The sequence below is a fragment of the Typha latifolia genome, chromosome 1, assembly GCF_019914945.1.
Source record: "Typha latifolia isolate L0001 chromosome 1, TyphaL0001v2, whole genome shotgun sequence".
Classification (NCBI taxonomy): Eukaryota; Viridiplantae; Streptophyta; class Magnoliopsida; order Poales; family Typhaceae; genus Typha; species Typha latifolia.
This window is the reverse complement of record NC_133086.1, coordinates 1,477,363-1,502,514: the sequence shown is the minus strand read 5'-3', so window position 1 is coordinate 1,502,514 and position 25,152 is coordinate 1,477,363. Positions and strand designations below refer to the sequence as shown.

Sequence of the window (25,152 nt, the reverse complement as noted above, 5' to 3'; positions counted from 1 at the left end):
GCCATTAGGGTTCTCATCTTTACCTTTGTAGGTATTTATTTTCCTTTGCCGTTGCCACTTGTGTACGGAGTTTGAAAGGCATTGCCTCTAATTGTTAACGGGAACGTGAGATCCATTTCCTTCCAAGTGGGTCAAGTTGGCTCTTAGAATAATATCCAAACCAATCTTAGGCCGAACTTGGCCCGTTGGGCCTTAACACAAACTAAAATTATTTGACGTGTAGATAGATCTACGATTACTTCGTCTTGTTTAGCTTCAAACCGTGGCTCCTTTTAGCTCATTATTGACTCCATTATCGTCTCCCATTTGTCTCTGTTAAGCTTCATTGATCGTTGTTTGTCTTCCTTAGCCAAAAGTAAGACACGCTTAGGATTGCAGCCTTCGAAGAAATATCACATGACCTTCGAGGAATTAACCATCCCATGATTCCATTCTAATAATTCTGAGCTCGATCGTCCCACTATATTATCACCTTAATTTCCCAGACTTGTCTTCACCAGAATTGAGCTCACTAACACATGGAGTTGGAAGAGTGGGAGCATCTGCCAGAGAATGGCGTTCAAGAATCACATTTCAATCCCACAGGGGTCTTCGAAGTGAACTACTTCACCAGCCCAACTGCACCCAATCCAGTTGTGGAGAAGAAACCAGGGGATGCCATAGTTAAAGAGGTTGTACGGGAAGAGGCAATTGTTCCACCAGTAGCTATTGCAGGGAGTGACGTTATATTCCAGTTGGTCTTTGAGCAGATGAAGGAAAGCACTCATGCCGCGGAAGAGGATGGAATCTCCAGTGATTCAGAGGGTTCAGACATTACTGTCTCGTATTGCGCGAATTACGTGGAGGAAGACGAAGTCGGGAACGAGAAAAGCTCCAGCTCTGCTGCATTGATCGGAAGAAAGAAGTGGATGTCAAGGGGATTGGGTGTGCTCTGCTCTATTGGAATGGCTGCTGCAACTTTAGCTATCTTATTGGGTGGAAACCAGCAGCAGTTTCAGAGTGGTGGCATCAACACTAAGGTATGCCAATGAGCCAATCTTATGTTATTTGTTCTTTTGGCATCTGCATTGGTTTACAATCCACTGTTATTAATTGAGTTGTGTTATTCTCTTTTTTCCAGAGGACAGGGATGGGTGTGCAGAAGAGTGGAGCAGATATAAAGTTTGGTGTTAATTGAAAAGAACTGTTACTTGATGAATCGATCTCCATGTTGTCATCTATGTGAAATTTTCTTTCTTTGCTTTCTTTCTTCTTTTCTTTTTTTTCTTTTTTTTTTTTACTTTTGACTTCTTGCGTTTGTATATTTGGTACAAAAGATGAATGCACTGCATTGGTCAACAAGAAGAGTGATTGGGTGTCATCTATTTTATGCGAAACATGAGATCTGAGTAGTTAGTATGATATGTAAGTTAGTTCCATGTGCATCACCTATCATCCGCCGTCCGCTAATGTGATCGAGCGGTTGAGACGGGCGAATCTTGACAGTTACAACTGAGGCGTTTCCATTTTAGATACGCGTTTCCGCAATGCGTTTCCCTTGCCAGATAACACCTGGATAAGAAACCCCGCGTTAGCAACGATTACGCGAAGCATCCTGACATACTTGGCCGCGTAGCCTAACCGACAGCTCCATAACAAAGTCCCCCTGGAAATGGATCCCGCGACCCATCAATCGCCGAAGAAGGGATCCGACGGCGATCGCTCGTCCGAGTACGCCCCGTATCCTTCGCTCACCCCCGAGGACGTCGCTCCTCCTCCACCGCCGCCAACCACCGTTGCCGGCGCGACCGCCATGCCGGGGGAGTCCAATCCTTACGTCACATCCACCCCTACCCCTCCTTCCAAGAGTATTCAATCTTTCCCTTCTTTTAACAATTTTGATTTGTTATCGATCGACTCCCTTGTGATTAGGTTTTGTTTGCTATCTATTTATTGGTTTCTTTATTTTATTTTGCGAGATAGATGATTGGATTTTTGAATTTAGACATTTGATTTGGGTTTTCCGTTTCCTGTTTGAGTGTAGATCCGTTGGACACCGTGAAAGATGTGCTGGGTAAGTTTGGAAAGAAATTTGGGGAAGCGGCGAAGAAGACCGAGGACTTGGCCGGGGACGTTTGGCAGCACTGTGAGTGGCAAGATTGGTGCTTCTTCTTCTTCGTTCTTTCTTTAATTAATTGTATTAATTATAACCTTTGTTATTTATTTTTCTGGGGATTTTAATTTGGGGTATTGATCTGATAAGGTTGGATTATAGCAGTATTTTATGGTCTTGTTTATTAGATGTATAGAGTAATGAATCTAGGAGTGGGGTGGCACTTGCCAAATTTACAGATAGTTAGTCAACTTTCTGACGAGAGGGACTTGGCATAATTATGTTAGTTAGGAATTTCTGGGTGCCAGACCTAATTAATCAATAAAATCAATGAATTGTGTGTATCCTAATTTGCAATGCAACCAAAACGAAAAGTTAGGAAATTAATGGGATACTAAATCACAATAAATATGAGGAATAGAGACGAAACCCAGAGGCAATTGCATGAGGCTGCTGCCCTATAGGAAGATGTTGGCCTCTTGCATAGGGTTACCTGATACTTCTTTCTTCAAAGCTCAACCCCGCCTTGAATCACTTGTGCACCAGCAATGGGTAAGACCACACTTCCTGACTGATCAAAATGATAAGTAGAATGGGAGATTAAATTAAAACTTAAAAGAGAGGAAGAGTGTGAAAAGGGTTGTAGAGGTGAAAAGTTCTACACTTTTTTCCCTATAAAGATGTAGCAACTGGCATCCTTTATTAATATTTGACTCCTATTTGCTTAAGCATTATGCACCATGCAATGCATGGGAAATAGATAGAGATCTTTATAGCTGTTACTTGGCACCTCACCCAACTGTGATGTGGCTCTTGCCCTAATGAAGGAAAAATCTGAAATACCCATTTCCCTGGCTCTTGTTTAATAATTCAGATTAGGTATTTATATCTTAAATATAACTTTCACTAAGTTTGTATTATTTGGAAGTTATCGTTTCATATCAAATAGTTCTCTTCTTTCTCAATCAACATTCATAGAGTTTGCCTCACATATAAGAAAATTTCCTTATCTATCAATTACATACAAGAAACTTTTCTTAGAATCTCCGTGTTGTTGGTGTTATCTCTTTTTTAGGTGTTTGGCCTCAGAAAGTCTGTTTTTAAATTTTGCTTAACTTGCATATATTTATTGGGACAGTGAAAACTGGGCCTAGTGTTGCTGATGCTGCCATGGGAAGGATTGCACAAACAACAAAAGCTATAGCAGAAGGTGGTTATGATAAGATTTTTCAGCAAACATTTGACACCACTCCTGAAGAAAAACTTAAGAAGTCATTTGTGTGCTACCTATCGACCTCCGCTGGTCCTGTTATGGGTGTCTTATACCTTTCTACTGCAAAACTTGCATTCTGTAGCGACAATCCACTTTCATATAAAGTTGGAGATCAAACTGAATGGAGCTACTACAAGGTACTTCTGTTTACTTATTTTTCAGTATTTTTTCAAGCACGCCAGACTTAATAATCCTTCTCTGAGGTTGTCAAAGCGAGGACAATCTCTTGACTACCAACTTTATCGTACTTTCTCCAATGCCCATCTTTCTTTAAATTATATTTAACAGATCAGTTTTTTTTATATCCTTAGAAAATTTTCTGCTTGATATTCAATATTGGGTGAAACTCCGAACTTCTGATACTTTATAATTTTGGGTGAAAACATTGTCCTATCTCTCTTAATAAGATTTTGCATCTTATTCACCCTGTTACAAGAAACAAGTTGTGTCTGGCTGCCCAAGAGGCCTTGTCTGATGTTAGCATCTGGGGGGGTGGGGTGGGGTGTGGTGAGGTGGTGGGGAATTACAATAAGGAGAGGGTCCATTGTTATTTTCTGTTAATCAGATGTTATGTTTCCCGAAGCGAGCCACTTGCTTGTTCAGTCTTTTTAAATAAAATATATTCTCTTTTTATACGTAGGCATAACATTCAACTTTAGGCTGAAAGTAAGAAGTTATGGATTCTGCCCTTTATGGAGGAGAGCTATGATCCATCTGCTTTCATGATTTATTACTCATAGAATTCTTTTTGCCAATTTCGTCCTGTTAGGGAAAAAAAACAAGTTGTGTTAAGCTCTTTCAAAAAGGGATATATGATGATTTTTCCTTGGAACCTCACAGGTGGTCATTCCTCTACATCAGCTGAGATCTGTTACTCCTTCAACAAGCAGAGTAAATCCAGCAGAGAAATATATTCAGGTCGTCTCTATTGACAACCATGAATTCTGGTTCATGGGGTTTGTGAACTATGACAATGCTGTCAAAAGTCTACAGGAAGCCATGACTGGGGTAAACTGACCGTCAGGTCTCCATGCTTCATATACAGTGTTATGCTGAGAATGAACTTATGCTTGCATTTCAGTGATTTATATGTACTCGGTGTGGATAGTATAGGTGTTTGTCCCATGGTGTTTAATTTAAATGTGTTTTATGAGTTTTTTTTCTATTTAAACAGCTAAACTGAATTATATGTTCCAAGTATAATGCTCGCAAATAAATTTTTAGTGCTTCACTGTCCCTTGTGTCTTCCACCGTGTATCTTTATCTCAGCACAATTTATATCCCATTTGAGAAAATATGACAACTCTATATGAACATTTCCAAGCTATATGGAAATTTATATATTTTTATTGAAGATTGTAATAATCGCTTTGTATTAAGGAAAGTGCACTCTTTTCTTCGATTTCCTTCCCCGGATGGAGAATTTGATAAGATTGAGGATAAATTATAGTAAAAAAAGATCACTGCTGCATGTTTCTTTAATTAATTGTGGAAAATGGGGAATGTTGTCAAGCAGTTGACGTTTGTTAATTGCCTGATGGTTGTGTGGATATTGCTTGTGGATGAACAACTTGGTTGGTCAGTTTGCCATGTTATCCTGGCTGCGAATAATTGAAAGTTTTCGTTGTGTATCCCTTCTTTTTTGTCTGGGTAAAAGTACCAAGTATTTTCATCTGCTTTAAGATGCTCAACTACGCTTCAAGTCTCTTGTCTCTTTGATTTCTCCAATTACTATTAATTTAAGGGGGCAATCAGTGTACCAAATTTAATTTCTAAATTCTTTCTTGAGATTATTTTACGATGTTAGTCAATGCACAATACTTTTCTTAGGTAAGAGAGACAATAAAGGCCTAAAATTAACACTCTTCAAATCTATATACTAGTTACATCAAATGAATACCTTTTGCACTCAATATTCAAAAAGAAAAAAAAAAAATAGAAGGTGACAAATTTATTTTTCATAGTTATGATGAATTGTTAAAATTTCCATTCCAAGTTGAGTTGCTTATTGTTCTTTCTCTCACGCAATTTACCATCTTCACTTATGGTGCCAGACCACTTCCTCCTCCTTGCAACCTTTTGGAAACCACTCATTTCACCGTTATCAGAAACTCCATCATTGTTCCACAAATCTCCGACAAAATCCGTTCCTGAGCGAAGGGTCTTCGACCAATCAAATTTGCTGCGGCGAAGAGGTAACTTCGTTTTCTTATCTTCAGATTTAGTACTGCATGATCTACCCATGCTGTGAGCACTCGGTTTAGCTTCACATATATCAATCCTGCACTGCCCATCCAATTTAATCATAATGTTGAGCTCGCTGAAAACATTAGATGATCGCTGTGTGTTATCATCTTTCCTCCTGTCCTCCTTGTGTTTATACAACATTTGGAGGCGGCGAGCTAGACATCGCATGCCATCTTTAATCTCTTCTTCTAAATCTCTCTCTATGTGTAACTCTAACTCATCTCGGATTTTTCTTTCTTCCTCTGAAGAAACCGCAATTTTGTTAACAGCATCCTGCACTTAACAAAGCAGATATGATCGACCTTAAACTAATGTCGATATATCTATGGATATAAGATAACAACACAAACACGCAGAGAGATTAAAGAGATTAGCGATAGAGACCATGTAATTGGGCAACGTGGAGCTCCTCCGAACCTAATCGAACAATTTGACGATCAACCTGAATACTTTTGAAAGACCCTTTTGAGGAATTATGATCAGTTCATGCATAAGAGTCCACGGAAAGTAACGACTAAGAACTTAAACATAAATGAGGATAAATGAGAACCTCACAACGGCTTCATGGCCAACAACTTGGAGCTTTGATATCCTTTCCACCTCTGGTTCCTTCATGGTGTACTTGTGTATTTAAATAGTTGGAGTGATGCAATAGATGGTCCCTTTCTTGCACTGATAGATAAGAATGATTTTAAAGTTAAAATTGATGTAAGGATGCATTCGCGCCCACATTTATTGATGTTTGATTGCTAAGTATGTAGAAGGAGTGGTAACGATTTGAGGGAAACAGCAAGCTCAAAGTTCTTAACGTGGAAGGTAACTAAGGTAAGTTGCACTTGAAAGAGATATTTCACATTGTCCCCAAGTTTGGTAATTGGAGAGCACCTACTAGGCCTGCTCTTCTTTATTTTATAGATATAGTGTAGTAATTATTTAAGCTACTATATTCACAATCTATCTGGCTTTGAATTTATAGTATTTTACATATATGGTTCTATTTAATTAATTAGAGATATCCTTTGACATACAAAAGATTATTATCATCTCTAGTACCTTTCTTCTTCTTTTTTTAATTCTTTTTCTTCTTTCATGTTTATATCTTTCAACCTATTCCAACTTTATCGCCTGTACATGCTTCTGCAGGACTTCATATACATTATTTCCTTATGATGTATATGAGATTTTTTCTGGAGAAAAAAAAAATGATTGCACATAAAAGGTAGAGAAAATTACAAATAATATCATATATTTTGACTATATTAGAAACAAAATTCTTTCTTTTTAGTATTTGTAAATAAAGCCTTCATTTTACTTTTAAAAAAAGTAAGCGTTGTGTTGTGTTCGCTTCATTAATTAAGCAAGCGAGTTAAAATTAAATAAAATTTGATTTACTAGTCTTCTTTGTGTAGTGATTGCTCCTCTGTGGGTTAATTTGATGGCATCTTTTAATATTAATATTTCATATAATAATAAAAATACCTTTTTGTTTACACGTGGCTCGACTTCAATCGGTCTACATGTACACTTTCCACAAGGTAAAGTTTAAAGTATATAATAAAGGAATTAAGCTACCTGCATGCTGATATCACAATCACAGGAGGAGGTGGGTTTGAGGTGTCTGCCATTAATAATTCTTAGCTTGCGTTGCCTCTCCTCTTTGAGCACCGTGATCGTCCAATTCGTCAACGAGGCCTCGTCATGCCCTATCAACTTATTCTTGTAGAAGGACATGCAGCGAGACGTTACGTTATACGGGCATGGATCACCATTTGGATCATACCATGCTCCTCGATGTGCCATCCCTGAATAGCTCGCTAGCCATCGATACACATATTGCCCTGCTCCTGCTAGCTCTCGCCATCCCTTGGGGTAGAACTCCATTATGCTGCTGTTCTTGTCCATGAAGAACATGTTTGTCAATTGGGCTCCATGAGAAGACACCAGAATGTCTGTTTCAGTCATTAATTTCACCTGCATCAATGTTAATTACCATCTTGAATTCTAAAATGGAGATCACAAACATACGTGTGTGTGTATATATATATATATATAGAAGTAAACAAATATATATATACCTGATCACAGAAGGTCAAGTTATTAGGCCTTGCAACCTTGACATGGCACCCCTTCACCTTCTTGCACTCTCTCTCAAATATCTTTATAACTCCTTCCTCGTCCTTGAAGGCCCTTGCGCCAACTCTGAAAAACAATGTTATCCTTATGTTCTTCAGGTCTTCAACATTCCTCCTAACATTACAATATGCTCTGGCCTTGCACCTCATCATGTCATACACCTTCACCTTCCTCTCCCTCGTCATCTTCCCCTCGTTGTGCCGGAACACGACCGCCTCCTCGAAGCAACTCGGGCCGTCGTCGCTCCTCTCAAACCTCTCGATGTTAGTCTCTTGCCCGAATGTTGCTGCGGTTACGTTGCTTACCCAAGTGCCCATTCTAGATCTGAGCTCGCCTTCGTGGTATAACACCCATCTTGCAGGCATAGCACATCCTTTTCTTCTATGCCACGCCGCGAATGGCACCACCGCGGATAGCCCGTGCCACAAATTCTCGTAGTCGTAGTACGTGTCGGACACGAAGGTCAGGCCCGAGAGGAGCTTCGCATATCGTGGGAGACCATGTGGTAGAGCGAGCGCGTAAGAGTTCATGGTGCCATTGGAAATGCTACGGCCGGCCAAGCATAGCAACCGGCCCTTTGACGCGACGGAAGGGAAGTGGAGGTACTCAGTCTCGCCGGTCTCGTACGTGTCGTTGAGGGAGCTCATAAACCAAGTATTTCCATCCATCGGAGTCTGGGCGAGGCGAAGGTCCTTGAGGGGAAGGAAGGCGACTTCTCCGCGAGGGAGAAGGTGAAGCTGCATTGAGGATGAGAGAGGGAACTGGAGGTCTATCTTGAGAGTCCGGAGGATTATTTGGAGTTGGAAGAGGATGAGGAAAGCAAAAAGGGCGGCTAGGAATTTCCGCAAACACCTGAGGGAGTGGGTGGAGGAGGGGAAGCTCCTGGTTTTGGCCAAGGACTTTGTGGTGATATGGAGCTTAGTAGGAGAGGAGACGGCCATCCTGGGTATTGTTGTCTTCTTCCCCAGATCGGCTTATTACCATTTGGGATCGGAGGAAGGAGTTTAGATATCTGATCGTGGGCGAGTAATGGAGTAGTTCCTAAGCTTCCAGTGCTAACTTTTTTGTCTTGGTTTGTGTGGATGCATGTAGTTATTGGAACATGTGAGACGCAAAGGTGGTCCAATTAATGGAGGTGTGAGGAGAAGATGAAGAGGAAGAAGTATAAAGTAATGGTTGAAAGGGACGAAAGTGGTGTGGATTCGAAGAAGAGTAGAAAAGGTAGAGATGCTAAACTTTAGGTAGTCAAACAGAAACAGGGTAACTGCTGACCGAACATCTGCAGTTAATGGATAGATACCAGTGTCAGCCAAATGATATTTTAGGTTCAACTCCTAAGGAATTTTGTAAGAGCCAACTCCATTATCATAGTAGAACTGGAATACATTATAAATTAGTTATTTTAGGATTATTACCTAAATTAAAGCAGAGAAGAACCTTGATATTGGAAGAGAAGGGGAGCAAGAACTCATTTAAAATCCTAAAATAAATACCTTATCAAGGTTCCTTTTTTTTCTTATCTCGCAAACAAAGGGGGACTTAATCGACCCTTGAAGTATCAATGCATAAGATGAAGCGTAACATTCAATTCAGGGTGCTTCAACTTTAGAGCTAAGAAGTAAGAAGAGAGGAAGACCTTTGTACGTCATCCCTCGTGTTACAAATGATTGTTTATTAACGGGAATTCTAGTTAATAAAGATGGAATCTCAAGGTACTCATAGGTCTTCTACTACTAATAACCGAATGACAATTTCTTGTAGTCTTGACAAAAGATTCACAATGAATGCAGCTACATAAATAAGCTCTCATGGAGTAGAAGCAGTAGGCAGCTCCATCTCTAGTGCTGTTTGCTTTAGCTTCCTGCTTCGCTTCTTCTCGCCATACAAGTAGGAGAAGAAACCCCACAGGGCGAGGATTAGGGCCACAGCTTTGCCACCATCGAACTTCTCATGAAGGAAGATGACTGCTAAGATCTCGGCGACCGGGAGGAGGGCTGCAACCATAATGCCGGCGAGGAGAGCCGAGATGGAAGTGTATATGAGACCCACAAGTCCCACATTGAGTAATTGCCACAAGATGGCGTCCCAGATGAGCAACATGTAATACTTCGCCTCTCCCAGTCCGAATTCTTTTGCTTCTCTTGCTATCACCTGTGCAAAGTGAAGAAGAAATTAATTAGCCAAAATAATTATGTATAGAGTACTCTCAAATAATAGCACACACACACACACACACACACACACACACACACACATTCATATTAATTTTTTAATTTTATTATACTAGAAGCTTAATTTTCATAATTATGATAAGGTGACATCAGCTATAAATCTCGATATCTACTAGATAATACCACAACTGCAACTATCTTTAGATACTGATACTAAACTAATAGAACTAAAATTACCGGAAGCGTCGGTCACCGCAAAATTCAGGTATTTTGTTTAAATACTCTGATGCTGCCGTTCGCGAGGTTGTGAACCGGCTCCGGCTGTCACCGATCGACACCCGCAACGACCGCTAGGCTGTGAACCGGCACCGTGGTCTGATGGGCCAAGCCAAGCCCGCTACGCTGGCTTTTAGAATAAGTAGAAAACTTTGTATTTCACACCCTACAGTTTTACTATTTATATTTTTTTGAGCCTTATGTTTGAATTATAATCCACAAAAAGCACTTGGGGTGTTTTCTGAAAATAAAGTTAAAAGTAGGAGGATCAAAATATAAATATAAAGAAGTAGGATGTGACCATAAATTAATAAAAAGATAGGGTGGCAAATGTAATTGCGTTATTAGATAATGACAAGAAGTTACGTCCTTCTTGTCTATGCAAAGGTTTAGGAGAGAGAGAGAGAGAGTTAGCAAACTGCATGTTAATACGAGCTACTGCACCTTGAAGTCGCCATTGATGACCATGCCGACGAGGCAAAACACGGTTCCGGCCACCCCCATAACTATCTGCATCTCTAACACCACTCCGTACGTAATCTTCGTCTGACTCCACCGCATGGCGAGCTCCATGAGCGGCAGAGCCAACCCCACGATCGCCGTCGCCGCAATGCACATAAAAAACGCCACGTAATACTTCGACGCCGCCTCCCCGACCAACTTATCCGATGTCGAGCAGAGACTAAGCACGAGCGGCCCAAGCGTTAGCAGCACGATAGCATTGAAGGAGTACGGGGTGAAGCGTTGCTTGACGACGAGGAAGGCGAAGAAGGCGGTGAAAGCGAGCTGGGTGGAGGCGAGGAGGGAGGAGGTGGAGAGGGGGAGGTAGGAGGTGCTGAAGGCGTAGAGGTAGCAGCTGATGGCGGTGAATAGGCCGATAAGGAAGAAGGAGATGAAGAGGGGGAGGGAGAGGTGGTGTTTGGATTTGGAGGAGAAGGGGAGAGGGAGGAGGAGGAGAGGCCAACCGCAGACTTGGAGAAAAGAGGAGAGCCAGAGGCGGCGGCCGCCGTGGAGGAAGTAGAGGCGGAGGAGGAGTGGAGCGGCGGCGCCGAAGAGCATGAGGGTGGCGTTGAGGAGGAGGAAGAGTTTTAGTAGACGAGAGGAAGGAGGAGGAGGAGGAGGTGGTGGTGGGGGATATCTACAGGACATGGGTTCTTTTACTTCTATTGTGGTAGCCATTGACATTACTGCTTGGTTTCTGGTGTTTGGAGAACAAGAAGAGTGAGTACCTATTTTTATAGTGTTTGGAGAAGGGAATTTATATTTCACAACGTTCATGTTCTATCTTTTTCAATATTTTCGAGGCCCACATTTTTTTTATATTGTTATCAGAAACTGTCTTTTTAAAATGGGATACCTCCCAAAAAATACAAATATATTTTCGAGACTAGGATACTTTTGAAAATTCAAATTTAATTCTGGAAAAATATTTAGTATTTTATAATAGCATTACTTGGGAATAAAGTTTAAAATATGAAGCTCAATCAATATATACAGAGGGTTAATTATATTTTGACCCATCGGCTATCACTTCATATTATTTACACCCACACATATAACTCCTAAATTATCTAATTATATCACTAGCTTTCTCCATTAGAAACTTTATTAAAAATTAATTAATTAGATGGACAAAATTATCATTACTTTCTATTCTCCCCTTATATTAGAAATGGATTTTAAAGGAATTAGATAATAGTAATTTTAGAGTGTAATATTTGCAGAAGTTATCGTAAGAGAGCACTAAAGATTGTTTGAAGTATATGGAAGAAAGATGAGAACATTTTTATCCCTCTTTTAAATTAGTTAAATTACTAAAATTATTTCTATTAAAATTTCTAATGAAATATTGCCTGAGAGGCCTTAGTTTAGGGGTGTGCCTATTTATCTATTTCTTGAGGAGATAAAAATAATATAGAGCAACAATTGAGGGATCAAAATTATAATTAATCGATATATAGACATTTAAAAACAAAAAAAAAGAGAGGTAAGTGTGAGGTATAAATTCACTAATGAAACATAATCCTCAAAGGAAAAAAGATTGGAGGATGGAAATTGGTCATGATTCATGAATGATTGGTTCAAAACAAGGAGCAACGGTCAGTTCGGTGGGTAGGCATGCATGCATGCAGCCGCACATGCACACTGTTGTGTAGTAGACGTCTTTTTGCATGGACGTATATATATATATACATCACGTACGTAGACACCAACTTTTGGCTTCATATATGAAACTAATTAAATGCTAGTCTCGGATATTCTGACAACCAGCAAAACATTTCTATCAATAATAAACCATCATAAATTCTTTTGGGCACTTTCGATGGTTAAATGGATTCGGTGGACCATCTTGTAGTGACGTCGTCTTCGACCCTTTTAGCCACACTTCAAATATGTATATATGTATATAATATACAAGTGAAAGGATGATAAGCTTTTCAGAAACTTGCAGCTTTAGTTAGTATATGCAGAAGAGGTGACAGGATGGATATGCAAAGCCCCAATAAACAAGTCGGAGGCTCGGAGCTACTCGTTTCTTTACGGTGGACGTGATGTGTGCTTTGTCCCCGAGGGAAATACGGCGGCCAAAGTCGGTTTCTTCCCCACGTTTTCTACGATTGCTCTTCGTATATAGTTTATTATCTTCCCTTTACTTTGTTGCTTTCTTCTTTCTTTTTTTGAGAAATAGTTTGTATACAAAGTTCTATTGAATTCACCGGTTACAAAGGATGTCCAGATTCCTGACTTGGTCCAAATTTTGCTAAAATGTGAGCAATTGTGTTATCGTCTCTGCTAGTGTAGTATATTAGATTTTTATTATTGGTAATTGTGTATAAAATATTCTAAGTGTATTTATATATGTATATGAGCTTTTATACAAGCCTAGAAAGTATTTGTTTTGAAGAATTGCAAGATTATTAGAAAAGAATTTATGAGTTCACATCGCGTTCACACTGTGTCCACAGCACGTTCACACTGCATTCACACAGACAGAGAGCAGCATTCACAAGCGCGTTCGAATGCGAGCATGTGCGTTCGCACAGACAGTAACATCGGGTTCACAAGCGCGTTCGAATGCGAGTATATGTGTTTGCACAAGACGTAATATCGCGTTCACAAGCACGTTCAAACGCGGGTGCAGGCGTTCGCATAGACAATAACATCGCGTTCACAAGCGCGTTCGAATGCAGGTATATGCGTTCGCACAGAGAGTAACATCGCGTTCATAAGCGCGTTTGAATGCGGGTGCAGGCGTTCGCACAGACAGTAACATCGCGTTCACAAGCGCATTCGAATGCAGGTATATGCGTTCGCACAGAGAGTAACATCGCGTTCATAAGCGCGTTCCAATGCGGGTATATGCATTCGCATAGACAGAAACACCGCGTTCACAAGCGCGTTCGAACGCGGGTATATGCATTCGCACAGACAGAAACACCGTGTTCACAAGCGCGTTCGAATGCGAGTGCAGGCGTTCGCACAGACAGTAACATCGCGTTCACAAGCGCGTTCGAATGCAGGTATATGCGTTCGCACAGAGAGTAACATCGCGTTCATAAGCGCGTTCCAATGCGGGTATATGCATTCGCACAGACAGAAACACCGCGTTCACAAGCGCGTTCGAACGCGGGTATATGCATTCGCACAGACAGAAAGTGTTATTTCTGTGCGCATTCGAACGCAGTCATGGCCCGTTCGAACGCACCTGAGATTAAGTCAGGCCGTTCGAACGCACTCGGGCCGCGTTCGAATGCACCCACAAAGTTTGTAATTTTTGGACTTTCGTGAGTTCGGATAAAACTTGAATTTGGCTCTATCTTTGAGATCATATATAAGTATTGTGATGTCCTAACTCTAGTGAGGTTGGTGAAGCAATTTGAATGTCAACACTTAAGGCTACATCGTTTCTTCAACCAACAAGGTCCTACTCTTCTACAAAGCTTAATCTTTCGTCTTAAGGGCTATCTAGACGAAAAATCAATCTCAAGGGCTACTGAGGTTGGATATCAATCACGAGAAGCGGTAAATCGTGGGTTCTAGCGAGCAAGACTGAGTGGAACAAAGTCGTTTGGATCAACGGATTGTTTTGTGAGTCAGTCTTATAACTGCTACTATTCTAGTGATTAGTTTTGATCCGAGTTTAGATCCGTGGTTTTTTTTTTCCATTTGAGTTTTTCCACGTTAAAATCTTAGCGTACATCTCTGTTTTCATTTTTTAATATTTTTTTCGGTTTTATTTAAGCAAACGAGTAATATCATTGTATAAGGTTTAGATACATACGTGTGTGTCTTAGTATTTTTTCATAGTAATTAATAATGATAGTAGGATTCATCTATAAGATAGCCTTTGCTTTAGAAACAACAAGGGTATTTTGGCCAATCGGTCTTTATCTCTAACCGTTCAGAATCTTTACTACAGTTAACCAAGCAGCCAGTGAAGACCAAGATGGTGTTGGTCTGATCATATTGTCCTGCTTGTTTGATGGCCACTAGAAGTGTAGTAAGTGCCAAAGTTTCACCAAACAGGGCGTTGGTACAATGTTTAAAGAAGGTGACGATATCCCTCTTAAGTCTTTAACTTTGGTGGGTCCCCCACGCCTGTATAGGTAAATGCCCAACTTGCATCTACCCAAAATATTGTAACAGAGGAAGTGGGACCCTCCTTGGGTGACTGTGACTGTGACTGTGACTGTGACTGATCAAAATTTGGGCCTGCTACCTGCTCTCCATCAAGTTGGCGGGAGGGAACAATGCCATGCTGCTGCTTCGTTTGCTCTAGAAATAACCATAGCCGGATCGACAAGCTTTGCAAAGGAGACATAGATCAACAATATTTAGACACAATCTGCTAATCCTTCCAAGGACAGGGAGAGCGTCTAAACGGGAACGCAAGATGAAGGTTTTGATTTGTAGAATGGTAAATAGGTTTTTTTTTCATATAGCTTTCCACATTGCCATAGATTAACTAGAGGAGGCTGAGCTAGACCAATGACCCTTAGAAAGCACAACATAAACATACTTGTAACTAAAGAATGGTGCTTTCATGCTAAAGGTGAATCTTTTTAAAGTCTTTGATCATATGGAATGGTCCATTCTCAACGAGAACCTTCGACTTTATGGATTTTTGGATGATTTTCTTTAGGTAATCACGGCGTGCATCACTAATGGGCAACCCGACGGGTTCCTTATTCCTTCCAGGGGTTTACGTTAGGGATGTCCACTTTCTCCCTTTCTGTTTATATTGGGTTCCAATATTCTCTCATATCTTTTAGAGCAAGCAACTAATATCCGAAAGCTTAAAGGTGTGAGTGAAGCCACCAAGGGGAGCTTATCAGATTAATCACTTGATGTTTGCAAACAATCTATTGCTACTTGGAAGAGCAGCAGATGAAAAGCTGCCTCCATCTCCGACACTTAGGCCTCTACTCCTTGACTTCTGGACAAATTATTAATCTTAAAAGTCTACGAACTTCTTCAGTCTTCCTCGGAGAGTCGGAGGCAAAGAATTCTAAATATCCTTCGCTAGAGATCTGCTTGTGGGAGAAAAATATTTCAGCTCCCTAGATTGCAGTTTGAAGCTTTCGAGTTCATCATTAATAAATTCCACTCAAAGCTCGTTGGTTTGGAAAGCTCAGATGCTCTCTTACGAAGGACGCATATCAAAAGTTATTGACTTGTTGCTTTAGGATAAGGTTATTAGTGAGATTCAAACCCAATCCATTATACCACTGAATTTAAATCTGATCTAAATCTAACATAATCTAATAATAAATAGATTAAACATAAATATTACAATTATCTGTTTATTTAAATATCAAAAATTTTAAATAGATATGAATTCAATCCCCTACTAAGACCCATTAAAGTTTTGCTTTACTTAAGTTGATAAGCTAGTCTTTTTGTGTACTTACGTTCTAGGGAAAAGCAAATCCTAACTTATATTGTAAGTTGAGAAAGTACGCGGATATCGAATTAATGAGTTCGATTGGATCTTCTAGCATAAATTTAGGAGCTTCCCCACCTCATTTATAGCCGAATCGATCCATAGTTGATTTGGCCCAATAACTTTTGATGCATTAAATATATTTTAGACCAAAATTTTTATATTCTTATTTTATATTACTATGATTCTCTATATATTTAACTAAGTTATAACTTTTAAATTTCCCATTCCAATTTAACGGCGTCCGTGCATTGTTACCTTTAAAAATTATTTTACTCCTAAAATTTTATTTTGTATCACTAAATCATCCTGGAAGTTTAACTACTTATGTTAGACATTTGTATTTATAGTTTAATTAAAAGTATAGAAAAATATAGTGGCACAAAATAAAGTTCTCATGAAAAAGATAATTTTAGCCCAAAATATAGGAGACAAAAAAAAAATTCATTTAGAGGATGTTTGGTTAATTTTTTTAAAAATAAGTAACTTTCCAAAACTTATCTATTTTGTAAACAAATTAACTTCCTTACCTACCACAAACAGTTTTCTTCATTTAATTTTTCTTTTAAAAAGTCCAATCATTTTTATTAAAATTAGTTATTAAATTAAACTTCAATTTCTAGCTGACATACTGACAATAACAACATGGATGTGTGTAGATGCCATTATTGATGGAAAGCCTAGCTTAGCAGATGCTAGCAATAATGAACTTTTGATCAAACTCGATCTTTTCTTTTTACACCAGAAATTTAATATCAAAAGTATTTATTTCACTGTAATTCTCGATAAAATATTAAACTCTTAAGGTAATCAGATCAGCGTTTTATCACATAACATTTATATTTAAAGAAGAATCGCCGAATATTTCAGTGTTTTATGAGAAAAAAAACATTAACCTGTATCGTTGAAAAAGTTAGTGTTTTATTACTAAAAATACTAAAGAAAAAAATTAATTAAAAAACTATAACATCGTAATTTTGTGCTTGGTGATTCAATTTAGTCATAAAATATATCATTATATGGAAGAGTTCTATAAGTTAAAATGACGTGAATATTCTCTAAAGCCAACTCCACTTAAAATCACAAAAAAAAATAGTAGCTCCTCTAAATTTATCTAAATATTTTTTTAATTCTTTTAAATAAAATACTTATCTCTAGAATTTTCTAAATATAAAACGCTGAAGAGTTGAGTGTTTATAAAATAAAATTTTTAAAATTTTTATTTAAAAATTAAACTTTGAACTCATCAGTGTTGTACCTAATGCCGCATACTCATATTGATATTAAATTTGACGAATAATATATTTAGGTAAATAAAATATAATAGAGAGCTAGCTAGTTTAGAAAGAGAAAAAAAAATTTCAACAATAACAGCAGGGCTGTGTACGAGAGATTTTTGGCACCTGCTGCTATTTATCTTTGCAAGAATAATGAAGGTGGGCATGGCTGTGTGCTGCTACTATTTCTTTTTGCAGGACTAATGAAGGTGGAAATAATGCCTGGAAATCCTAATGCGACAGACCACAGGAGCTTTCCTTCTCGCGTCTTGTTCTTCTTGGATTCTTCCTTGAATATATATGCCAAAGAATCTTTAATTATACATATAATTCACTCTATTCAGACCCCCCACCAAAAAAATAAAAATAAATCCTTTTCTGTACTTCATTCTTCCATGTCAATATCTTTCTTCATCTTTCTAGGTTAACCTCTTGCCGGTCGCAGGGTGATGATATAAGATTATAGGGATAAGAAAACTGAAAAGGAGGAGATGAGTGGGTGAAGGTAAACAAGAATGTGGAAGAGAATTGAGTGTGGACTTCCATCCTGCCTGATCCTGATAAATAGTTAAGTCCATGCACTGGGTGTCTTAAGTGGTTTACCGGATGCTGAGAGCTTTCCTAATTAAATGGATTTGAGCTTATTCAATTGTTTAAACTTGCCTCATTTCAAATAAAAGAGAACACTTTCGACAATAAAAGTGTTTTGTAGATTATTTGTGATAGGGATGATTTCAAATATAAGAGCACACTTTCGACAATAAAGTAACGATGCTAATTAATGCCGATAATGATAATGTGCAGAGATCTACAATAATGATAACAAATAATGCTATTAAAAACAAGGAAATTATATGCTTGTTATATATCCCTCTCATTGGATTGTAGACGATATATATAAATTAAAAAAATAAAAAAAATTGTATATAACACCTTGTTTTATAGCATAAATGTGGTTTTACGCTATATATTTTTACTATTTACAAATCAAGCTATCTGATTTAGTGAATATATACAGAAAACATCACGTGTTAGATTTGAAGTAATATCTTCAGAATATTTCGTTAAGTAAAAATATTTTATTTTTATAATAAGTAAAATACTCTTATTTTTAAATAACTAAAATACCCTTAGTATAACTTAGCTGAGGGTATTATAATTTTTTAGTTTAGTTCACTTAATTTAGAGATTTGATTATGTTTAATGTTTGCTGCATATATTTACTAAATCATAGAGTTTAATTTACAAATCCTAAAAATATAGGATGTAAATTTCTCTATAAAATAACTGCATGCATTGAATAGAATTCTCTCATTGAAAGCTTTCATCGAAAGTGGTGACCGCCAGCAGGCAAAGCCATCCTCATCTGCCAGTTTGCATCACTTCGTTTTTTTCTTAGTAACGAGTAGTTGTATTCTTAAGGCTTGTTTGGTCCGAGGTTAACCTTTTAACTTGATTTGTTAGTCTTACTTTTTAATCTTAAATTTTTTTAAGAGTAAATTTTAGTAGATATATAAAAATAAAATAAAAGAATTATTGAACCAATTTAAAGGTGGTCCAACGTGTACGGAAGACTCACCTCTGCGAAAGCATTTATTCGGCATTTATCAGTGCTTCAATCACCGTGGGAAGTTTGGGACCAACCCCCTTCTATTATTATTGTTCAGTTATAAAATATGAATAAAATAATTTATATATATATATATTTTTTTTTTTGTTTAGTTACTAGATTGTAAATAAGTACGATTAATCATTTTTGACTAACAGAAATTCTGTTAGTATAGCTTTTATCACCTCTTAAACTTAATTATAATAAAATTTTCTATCTAAGTTATCAAGTAACTTATTTTTACACATAATTTAATTAACTATAGAATATATTTAAAAGAGACTTAATCCGTTAACATCTCGTCCTTAAAAATCCCCAAATGCTTTCTTGGGGAATCTTTTCCTGTGTCTCCATGATGGGAGTTTATACAGCTGTATATGAATCCGAATAGAGTCCAATTCGAAATGTTCATATTCCTAGGAGGCCGTCTTCTTCATTGGAGGACTCGTAGTCAGCTGGTTTTAAAGTAGCATTCGTTTGTTTTTCCCCCATTTTTTTTTTCTTTTATCCTCTTTGGATTAAAAGCCAAACATTATAAAGTCAGCACTGACGAAATCATTTTTCAAAACAAGCACATGTTTAAATAAGTGGAAGACCACTCTTTCTTTCTTTTAAGATGAGATGCTTATCTCTTGACTGGGTCATGAGTTGTGACATATATATATTATATATTTTATTTATTTTCACCTAACACCCAACTAGATATGTTTATTACATGTCAGTCTCTTATGTATGTAAAAGAGCAAGGATTGTACGCAAATGCATGGCAGGCGTACACGTGCATATTCATATATTACTCTCCGTTCATCCTTCACCAGAAGAAACACGGGAGGTTAAAATATCACTCTCTCTCTCTCTCTCTCTCTCTCTTATTTAAAGCCAGAAGTCTCCTTTCTGTTCGGCTACCGCCTTCTCGATCTCCCTCTCTGTCTCTCTTCTCTTTTGCCAAACGAAAGAGAGGAACGAAGCAGGGGAAAAAGAGGAAGAGGAAGAGGAAGAGGGAGGGTGATGGAGGGAGGAGAAGAGAGCGTTGCACTCTTGAAAGGAGGAGAAAGGGAGGAGGAGGTGGGGTTGGGATTAAGGGTATGGGAGGAGTCAAAGAAACTATGGGTGATTGTAGCACCTGCTATATTTAGCAGGGTGGTGACTTACAGCATGAACATTATCACACAAGCCTTCGCCGGCCATCTCGGCGATCTCGAGCTCGCCTCTATATCCATTGCCAACACCGTCGTCGTCGGCTTCAGCTTTGGCTTGATGGTATTCCTCTTGTTCGCCTTCTTCCTCTACGAATCATTTCATCAAACATACAGTCTGCAACTGCTAAGATTGGTATTTGATTTCCTCTTTTAACGCTAAAAACCTGTAGCCTTGGGAAGAACGCATTGACCCAGATTTGTTACTTCACGGCCTACCACTATTTTTTATTCGCAATATAACGGTGCTTTTTCTAACAAGCTAATTTATATAAAAAAAGATTCTTAAATTTTTTTGAAGGAACTTGGCAAAAGTCGCCGGTATTTGTCCTTGTTATTCTGACATAAGTGAGATTTTAATAGGATAGTGTTACGTGACATAACTTATTTTTTACATAGAGAATTCCAGCTCAGGTTGGCGTATTATTGACTTTTTAGTTATTCTAGACAGCTACAGAACTCTTTTAAGTTGGAACATCACGTGCGAACACAAGTGAATGCACCTAAATTCCGTAGCCACTTGTTGGAAGTAAGATTTGATTCCAAACAACTAAACAATGGAACTTAAGATTTGATTCCAAACAACTAAACAATGGAACTTAAAACCCAACTATTTATATTGATATAAATTAACCTCTGGTCAGTTTAATACATTAAAAGTCTCCTCGTATCTTATGGTAAGATTCGAATTGGTGAATTTGAAAATTTCGTAGTTAGATTCCTTCTATGATCCCCATTCATTGGGAACGTTTCTTATAGTTTTTTTTATTTTCGACATCTTGGAAGTACTGTTTATCTTCTGAGCACTATATCAAACCGACAATTTGTTCCTGAAGTATTATATAACAATGTAAACTTATATCTATCTTCTTCTGTCAGTGGCAATTTGATTTTGGGTAGGTGTTATTGGTAGAAGTCTTTTGTTATTATAACAGTTAAGTTTATATATATATATATATATATATATATATATTGGCTTTTGATTAGCCATATTATTTCAACTTCATTTAGACTCTCAAATTTTCTTCAAAAAATTCAATTCTTAAGGTTGAAGTGATGACGATGATCTAACTATGAAAATTGCAGCTCGGCATGGCGAGTGCCTTGGAGACACTATGTGGGCAAGCATTTGGCGCAAAGAAGTACCATATGCTGGGTGTTTACATGCAGAGATCATGGATTGTGCTCTTCCTCTGTGCAGTCCTGCTACTACCTATCTTCTTCTTTGCAACCCCAATACTGAGGCTGACCGGACAACCCCCCGAGTTGGCTGCCCAGGCCGGGATAGTCTCGATATGGTTCATCCCTCTCCACTTCTCCTTTGCCTTCCTCTTCCCCCTCCAAAGGTTCTTGCAGTGCCAACTCAAGAACAACGCCAACGCCGTCATCTCTGGCATCGCTCTTGTAGTCCACATCTTTGTCAGTTGGCTCTTTGTTTCTAAGCTGCAGTTTGGCCTCATTGGCGTTGCTGCTACCCTTAACTTTTCTTGGTGGGTTGCTGTTCTTTTGCAATTTGCGTATGTTTCATGTGGTAGCTGCCCTCATACTTGGAAGGGATTCTCAATGGAGGCCTTCACTGGGCTCTGGGATTTCTTGAAATTATCAGCAGCTTCTGGTGTTATGTTATGGTTAGTGTTCACAGAGTTACATGCTAGAGTTATAGTGCCATTCATTTTTATATAATTTTTTTTCCTAATTCTTCGTTTCTATGAAGAATTCTTTTACTTAAACTGTTGTTTTAACTTGATGCATACAGCTTGGAGAATTGGTACTATAGGATACTGATATTATTGACGGGGAATCTAAAGAATGCTGAGATAGCAGTAGATGCCCTATCCATCTGGTAATTAGCCTCAACTTCTAAAGTTTATGTTTGCTATTACTCTTAAGATTGGGTGGCTAGTGTATTTCCAATTATAGTTATTTCAATTTTGCAATCTCTGTTACTTGATGGTTTCTAGCACTTGTTTGTTTGTACAAATAGTCAGAAGAGTGATTGTGAATTTTGATATTGATACTCTGTTTTCTTCGTAACAGTATGAGTATAAATGGATGGGAGATGATGATTCCTCTCGCATTCTTTGCTGGTACTGGGTATGTCAAAGTGACCACTTTTCATACATAGCATGTTTTATTTTTGCATATGGTACTTACATTTCGATCGTCAAGCATTTTGTTTGGTACATCAGTCATTTTAAGCTACTTAAAGAATGGTCAATTCTATATAGAAAATTAGAGCCAAGCATAGAACACGTCAATTCTACGTAGTTGATAACATTTATTATACTCCTATAAAAAATCATATACTTTTGTAATTGGAATAATTAGAGTCAAGAGAAAGGTGCATTATTATTTACTATTGTGTACTCGCAGCAGCTATCTGTACCTTTCAGTGGTCCATTATAATTGTTGGATGATTAATGCTGTTACATACCTTTCCTCATATTATCGATAGTTACAGATATATTACCTGTACCGTCCAATTAAATCTCAGGGGAGTAATCATATAATTATTATCCCAGATATTGGTATAAAAGTGACTTTTTAGCTTCAAGTTGTAAGACTGTCTCATGCCCTTCATAGGACATTAAGCAACAAAAGAACTATCTGGCTGTAAGATTGCTTACAAATCATTTCGTTAGGTCATGATGGTTAGAAAAAAGATATATCCTGATTTCTTTAGTCTGAAGTAAATTTTCTAAAACACTTGTCTATACCAACTTAACTTTGCTATACTTAATGTGTGATTGTTATATTTAGTCCTGATCTCATGCTTGTCCTGGTGATTTAGAGTGCGAGTAGCTAATGAGCTCGGTGCGGGCAACGGCAGAGGTGCTAAATTTGCAACCATAGTCTCAGTAACGACTTCAATTGTTATAGGCCTCTTCTTCTGGGTCCTTATAATGAGCCTCCATGACAAGTTTGCTCTCATATTCTCCTCAAGCAAAGTTGTGTTACAAGCAGTTGATAAACTATCTGTTCTACTAGCATTCACAATCCTCCTCAACAGCATTCAACCAGTTCTGTCAGGTTACTTATCCTCTCAAATTCTATATAACCATTTGAAATTATTTCTTTCCTATTACCAAAAAAAAAAACTTAATTTCTAGCTATGCTGCATGTAATGTAGGTGTTGCTGTTGGTTCTGGGTGGCAAAGTACTGTGGCATATGTTAATATTGGAACCTATTACTTCATTGGGATTCCTCTGGGTGTTCTTATGGGATGGTTATTCCACTTTGGTGTTTTGGTATGGCTTAGTTCTCTATCTTCTGTATGATCATATATATAGAGTCTGGTATTAGTGCTTATTAACTAAAACTTATATATATATATATATATATATATATATATATATAATGCAGGGGATTTGGGGTGGAATGATTTGTGGAACTGCTGTTCAAACACTAATATTAGCCACGCTAACCATCCGATGTGATTGGAATGAAGAGGTGTGGTTTGGATTCACTTAGCAGTAAGAATTTGCCATTTGCTGCATTCGCACTCATAAATCCCTTGGTGTGTTGTTGTTGCAGGCTATGATAGCAAGCACTCGCATGGAGAAATGGGCCCAACCCAAGTAAATTAATTCCATTGCATGATCTCAGGTGAGGATAGGGGAATGGGGGGACTTGAATATCTGGATGTGCACCAAGATCACTGTGTTCCTCTTTGATTGAAAAGGTTGATTGTGAAGAGTAGCAGGAGATGAAATGGGCCCAACCTAATGTTGCTTTCTTGGACCAACAAGGCTTCTGGGTCCAAGCCTTATAATTTCTTTGTCCAAACTAGTTGTTTTACCGAAATAAGAAAAATAATATATATGTATATATATTTTTTCAAATAAGGCTAATGGTAGAAGATATTTCTAATTGTTAATACTAGAAAAAAAAGGCTAATATTATTATTAGCTATTCTAATATTTTGTTGAATATTAATATAAAACGAATAATTATATCTAATGTGATATAAAATTATTATTAAAGTATTAAAAAATAATAAATGTGTGTTAGAAATTAGTGATGTTTTATACTAAATGACAAAAATATTTTTGATTGAATATAAAGTAATAATAGTAATATATATTTATCTAAAATTATAATATTTTTGTAATATAAATGTGAATTTAAAATTGTTAATATATCCGTATTATATTGCATTTAATAAGAACTTCCTTACATTTGTACTATTACAAGCTAAAATAAGTAAATTTATTATTATTTTTTGAGAGAAAATATTATAGTCATATTATTAAATTATAATAAATCAAAGTTACAAAGGTAAAACTCTCTCTACCAAAGAGATTTGTTTTAGAAGAGCAATTAAGTTATTCGCACGACTAGTAAATTTAAAATTTCTCTTTAATAAATTTGCACTTACTCTCACAAATATCTCTGCACAAGCAACATTTTTCCATATTTCAGAGTATTTATAATAAAAATATATTTTACACTTTCCTCCTCCATAAAAATAAAATTTACGAGCACGAATGAACAATCCTTTAATTCTATGCATCGGCCATTTCTCACCCTGAACCTTGCAACTAACAAGCTCTCTCCGCAGTGAAGAACAAATCTACCGTCAAGCGTCAACCCAAGACCTCAACCATCACCCATGATCAATAAAGATTTTAATTACTCTTGCAAGACGGAGGAGGCAAGTAGGATTGTGCTCTGAAGATTAAAATGTTTTCCCATTTTCTCGGCATTCTTAATATGATTTTTATATTAGTTTTGTGTAACAGGATAAAGATGTAAATCTTTTGGAAGGATGGATTGTTATATCGAATTATTATTGGCTTATTGTGCTGGGCTTGACATCTGCTCTTTTTCTTGAACGAGAAGCTTTAGTGTCATCTAATGGCCCTAAGTTAAGTGCCATCCTCTCTCTTCGATATTAATTAAAGTTATCTTCTTTCTCTCAAGGAACAGAGTA

At 37.6% G+C, this 25,152-nt stretch overlaps 5 protein-coding genes and 1 long non-coding RNA gene across 10 annotated transcripts; 3 read left to right on the top strand and 3 right to left on the bottom strand.

Moving 5' to 3' along the window:
- Positions 1-226: 226 nt before the first annotated feature.
- LOC140792287 (uncharacterized) lies at positions 227-1,344 on the top strand. The gene is made up of 2 exons (XM_073143182.1): positions 227-1,019; positions 1,121-1,344. Exons 1-2 carry the CDS (start codon positions 519-521, stop codon positions 1,175-1,177), a joined length of 558 nt encoding a protein of 185 aa, XP_072999283.1. The 5' UTR covers positions 227-518; the 3' UTR covers positions 1,178-1,344.
- Positions 1,345-1,544: 200 nt separating this feature from the next.
- Positions 1,545-4,601, top strand: LOC140792278 (GEM-like protein 1). The gene is made up of 4 exons (XM_073143171.1): positions 1,545-1,847; positions 2,024-2,125; positions 3,231-3,502; positions 4,206-4,601. The coding sequence occupies exons 1-4, from the start codon at positions 1,652-1,654 to the stop codon at positions 4,380-4,382; spliced, it is 747 nt and encodes a 248-aa protein (XP_072999272.1). The 5' UTR covers positions 1,545-1,651; the 3' UTR covers positions 4,383-4,601.
- Positions 4,602-4,993: 392 nt separating this feature from the next.
- LOC140792294 (uncharacterized) lies at positions 4,994-6,294 on the bottom strand. Its single transcript, XR_012109738.1, has 3 exons — positions 6,163-6,294; positions 5,997-6,074; positions 4,994-5,885 (listed from the first exon to the last, which is right to left on the bottom strand). It is a non-coding gene; the product is annotated as an uncharacterized lncRNA (long non-coding RNA).
- An 881-nt stretch (positions 6,295-7,175) lies between these two features.
- On the bottom strand, positions 7,176-8,470 carry LOC140780274 (uncharacterized). The gene is made up of 2 exons (XM_073125699.1): positions 7,688-8,470; positions 7,176-7,583 (listed from the first exon to the last, which is right to left on the bottom strand). Exons 1-2 carry the CDS (start codon positions 8,411-8,413, stop codon positions 7,176-7,178), a joined length of 1,134 nt encoding a protein of 377 aa, XP_072981800.1. The 5' UTR covers positions 8,414-8,470.
- Positions 8,471-9,551: 1,081 nt separating this feature from the next.
- On the bottom strand, positions 9,552-15,014 carry LOC140794821 (purine permease 1-like). Its single transcript, XM_073147059.1, has 4 exons — positions 14,813-15,014; positions 14,592-14,682; positions 10,637-11,390; positions 9,552-9,896 (listed from the first exon to the last, which is right to left on the bottom strand). The coding sequence occupies exons 1-4, from the start codon at positions 15,012-15,014 to the stop codon at positions 9,552-9,554; spliced, it is 1,392 nt and encodes a 463-aa protein (XP_073003160.1).
- A 4,901-nt stretch (positions 15,015-19,915) lies between these two features.
- LOC140792599 (protein DETOXIFICATION 27) lies at positions 19,916-25,039 on the top strand. Of its 5 annotated transcripts, none has more exons than XR_012109778.1 (10): positions 19,916-20,282; positions 21,305-21,846; positions 21,975-22,061; positions 22,256-22,312; positions 23,010-23,248; positions 23,349-23,467; positions 23,583-23,669; positions 23,754-23,825; positions 24,781-24,873; positions 24,962-25,039. XR_012109778.1 is itself a non-coding variant. In XM_073143692.1 (9 exons), the coding sequence occupies exons 1-8, from the start codon at positions 20,031-20,033 to the stop codon at positions 23,799-23,801; spliced, it is 1,431 nt and encodes a 476-aa protein (XP_072999793.1). In that variant the 5' UTR covers positions 19,916-20,030; the 3' UTR covers positions 23,802-23,825; positions 24,781-25,039. The 5 variants fall into 5 exon arrangements, 2 of the variants coding, with proteins under 2 accessions (XP_072999793.1, XP_072999785.1); XR_012109782.1 differs by having other exon boundaries at positions 24,949-25,039; XR_012109779.1 differs by having other exon boundaries at positions 24,781-24,877.
- Positions 25,040-25,152: the final 113 nt, after the last annotated feature.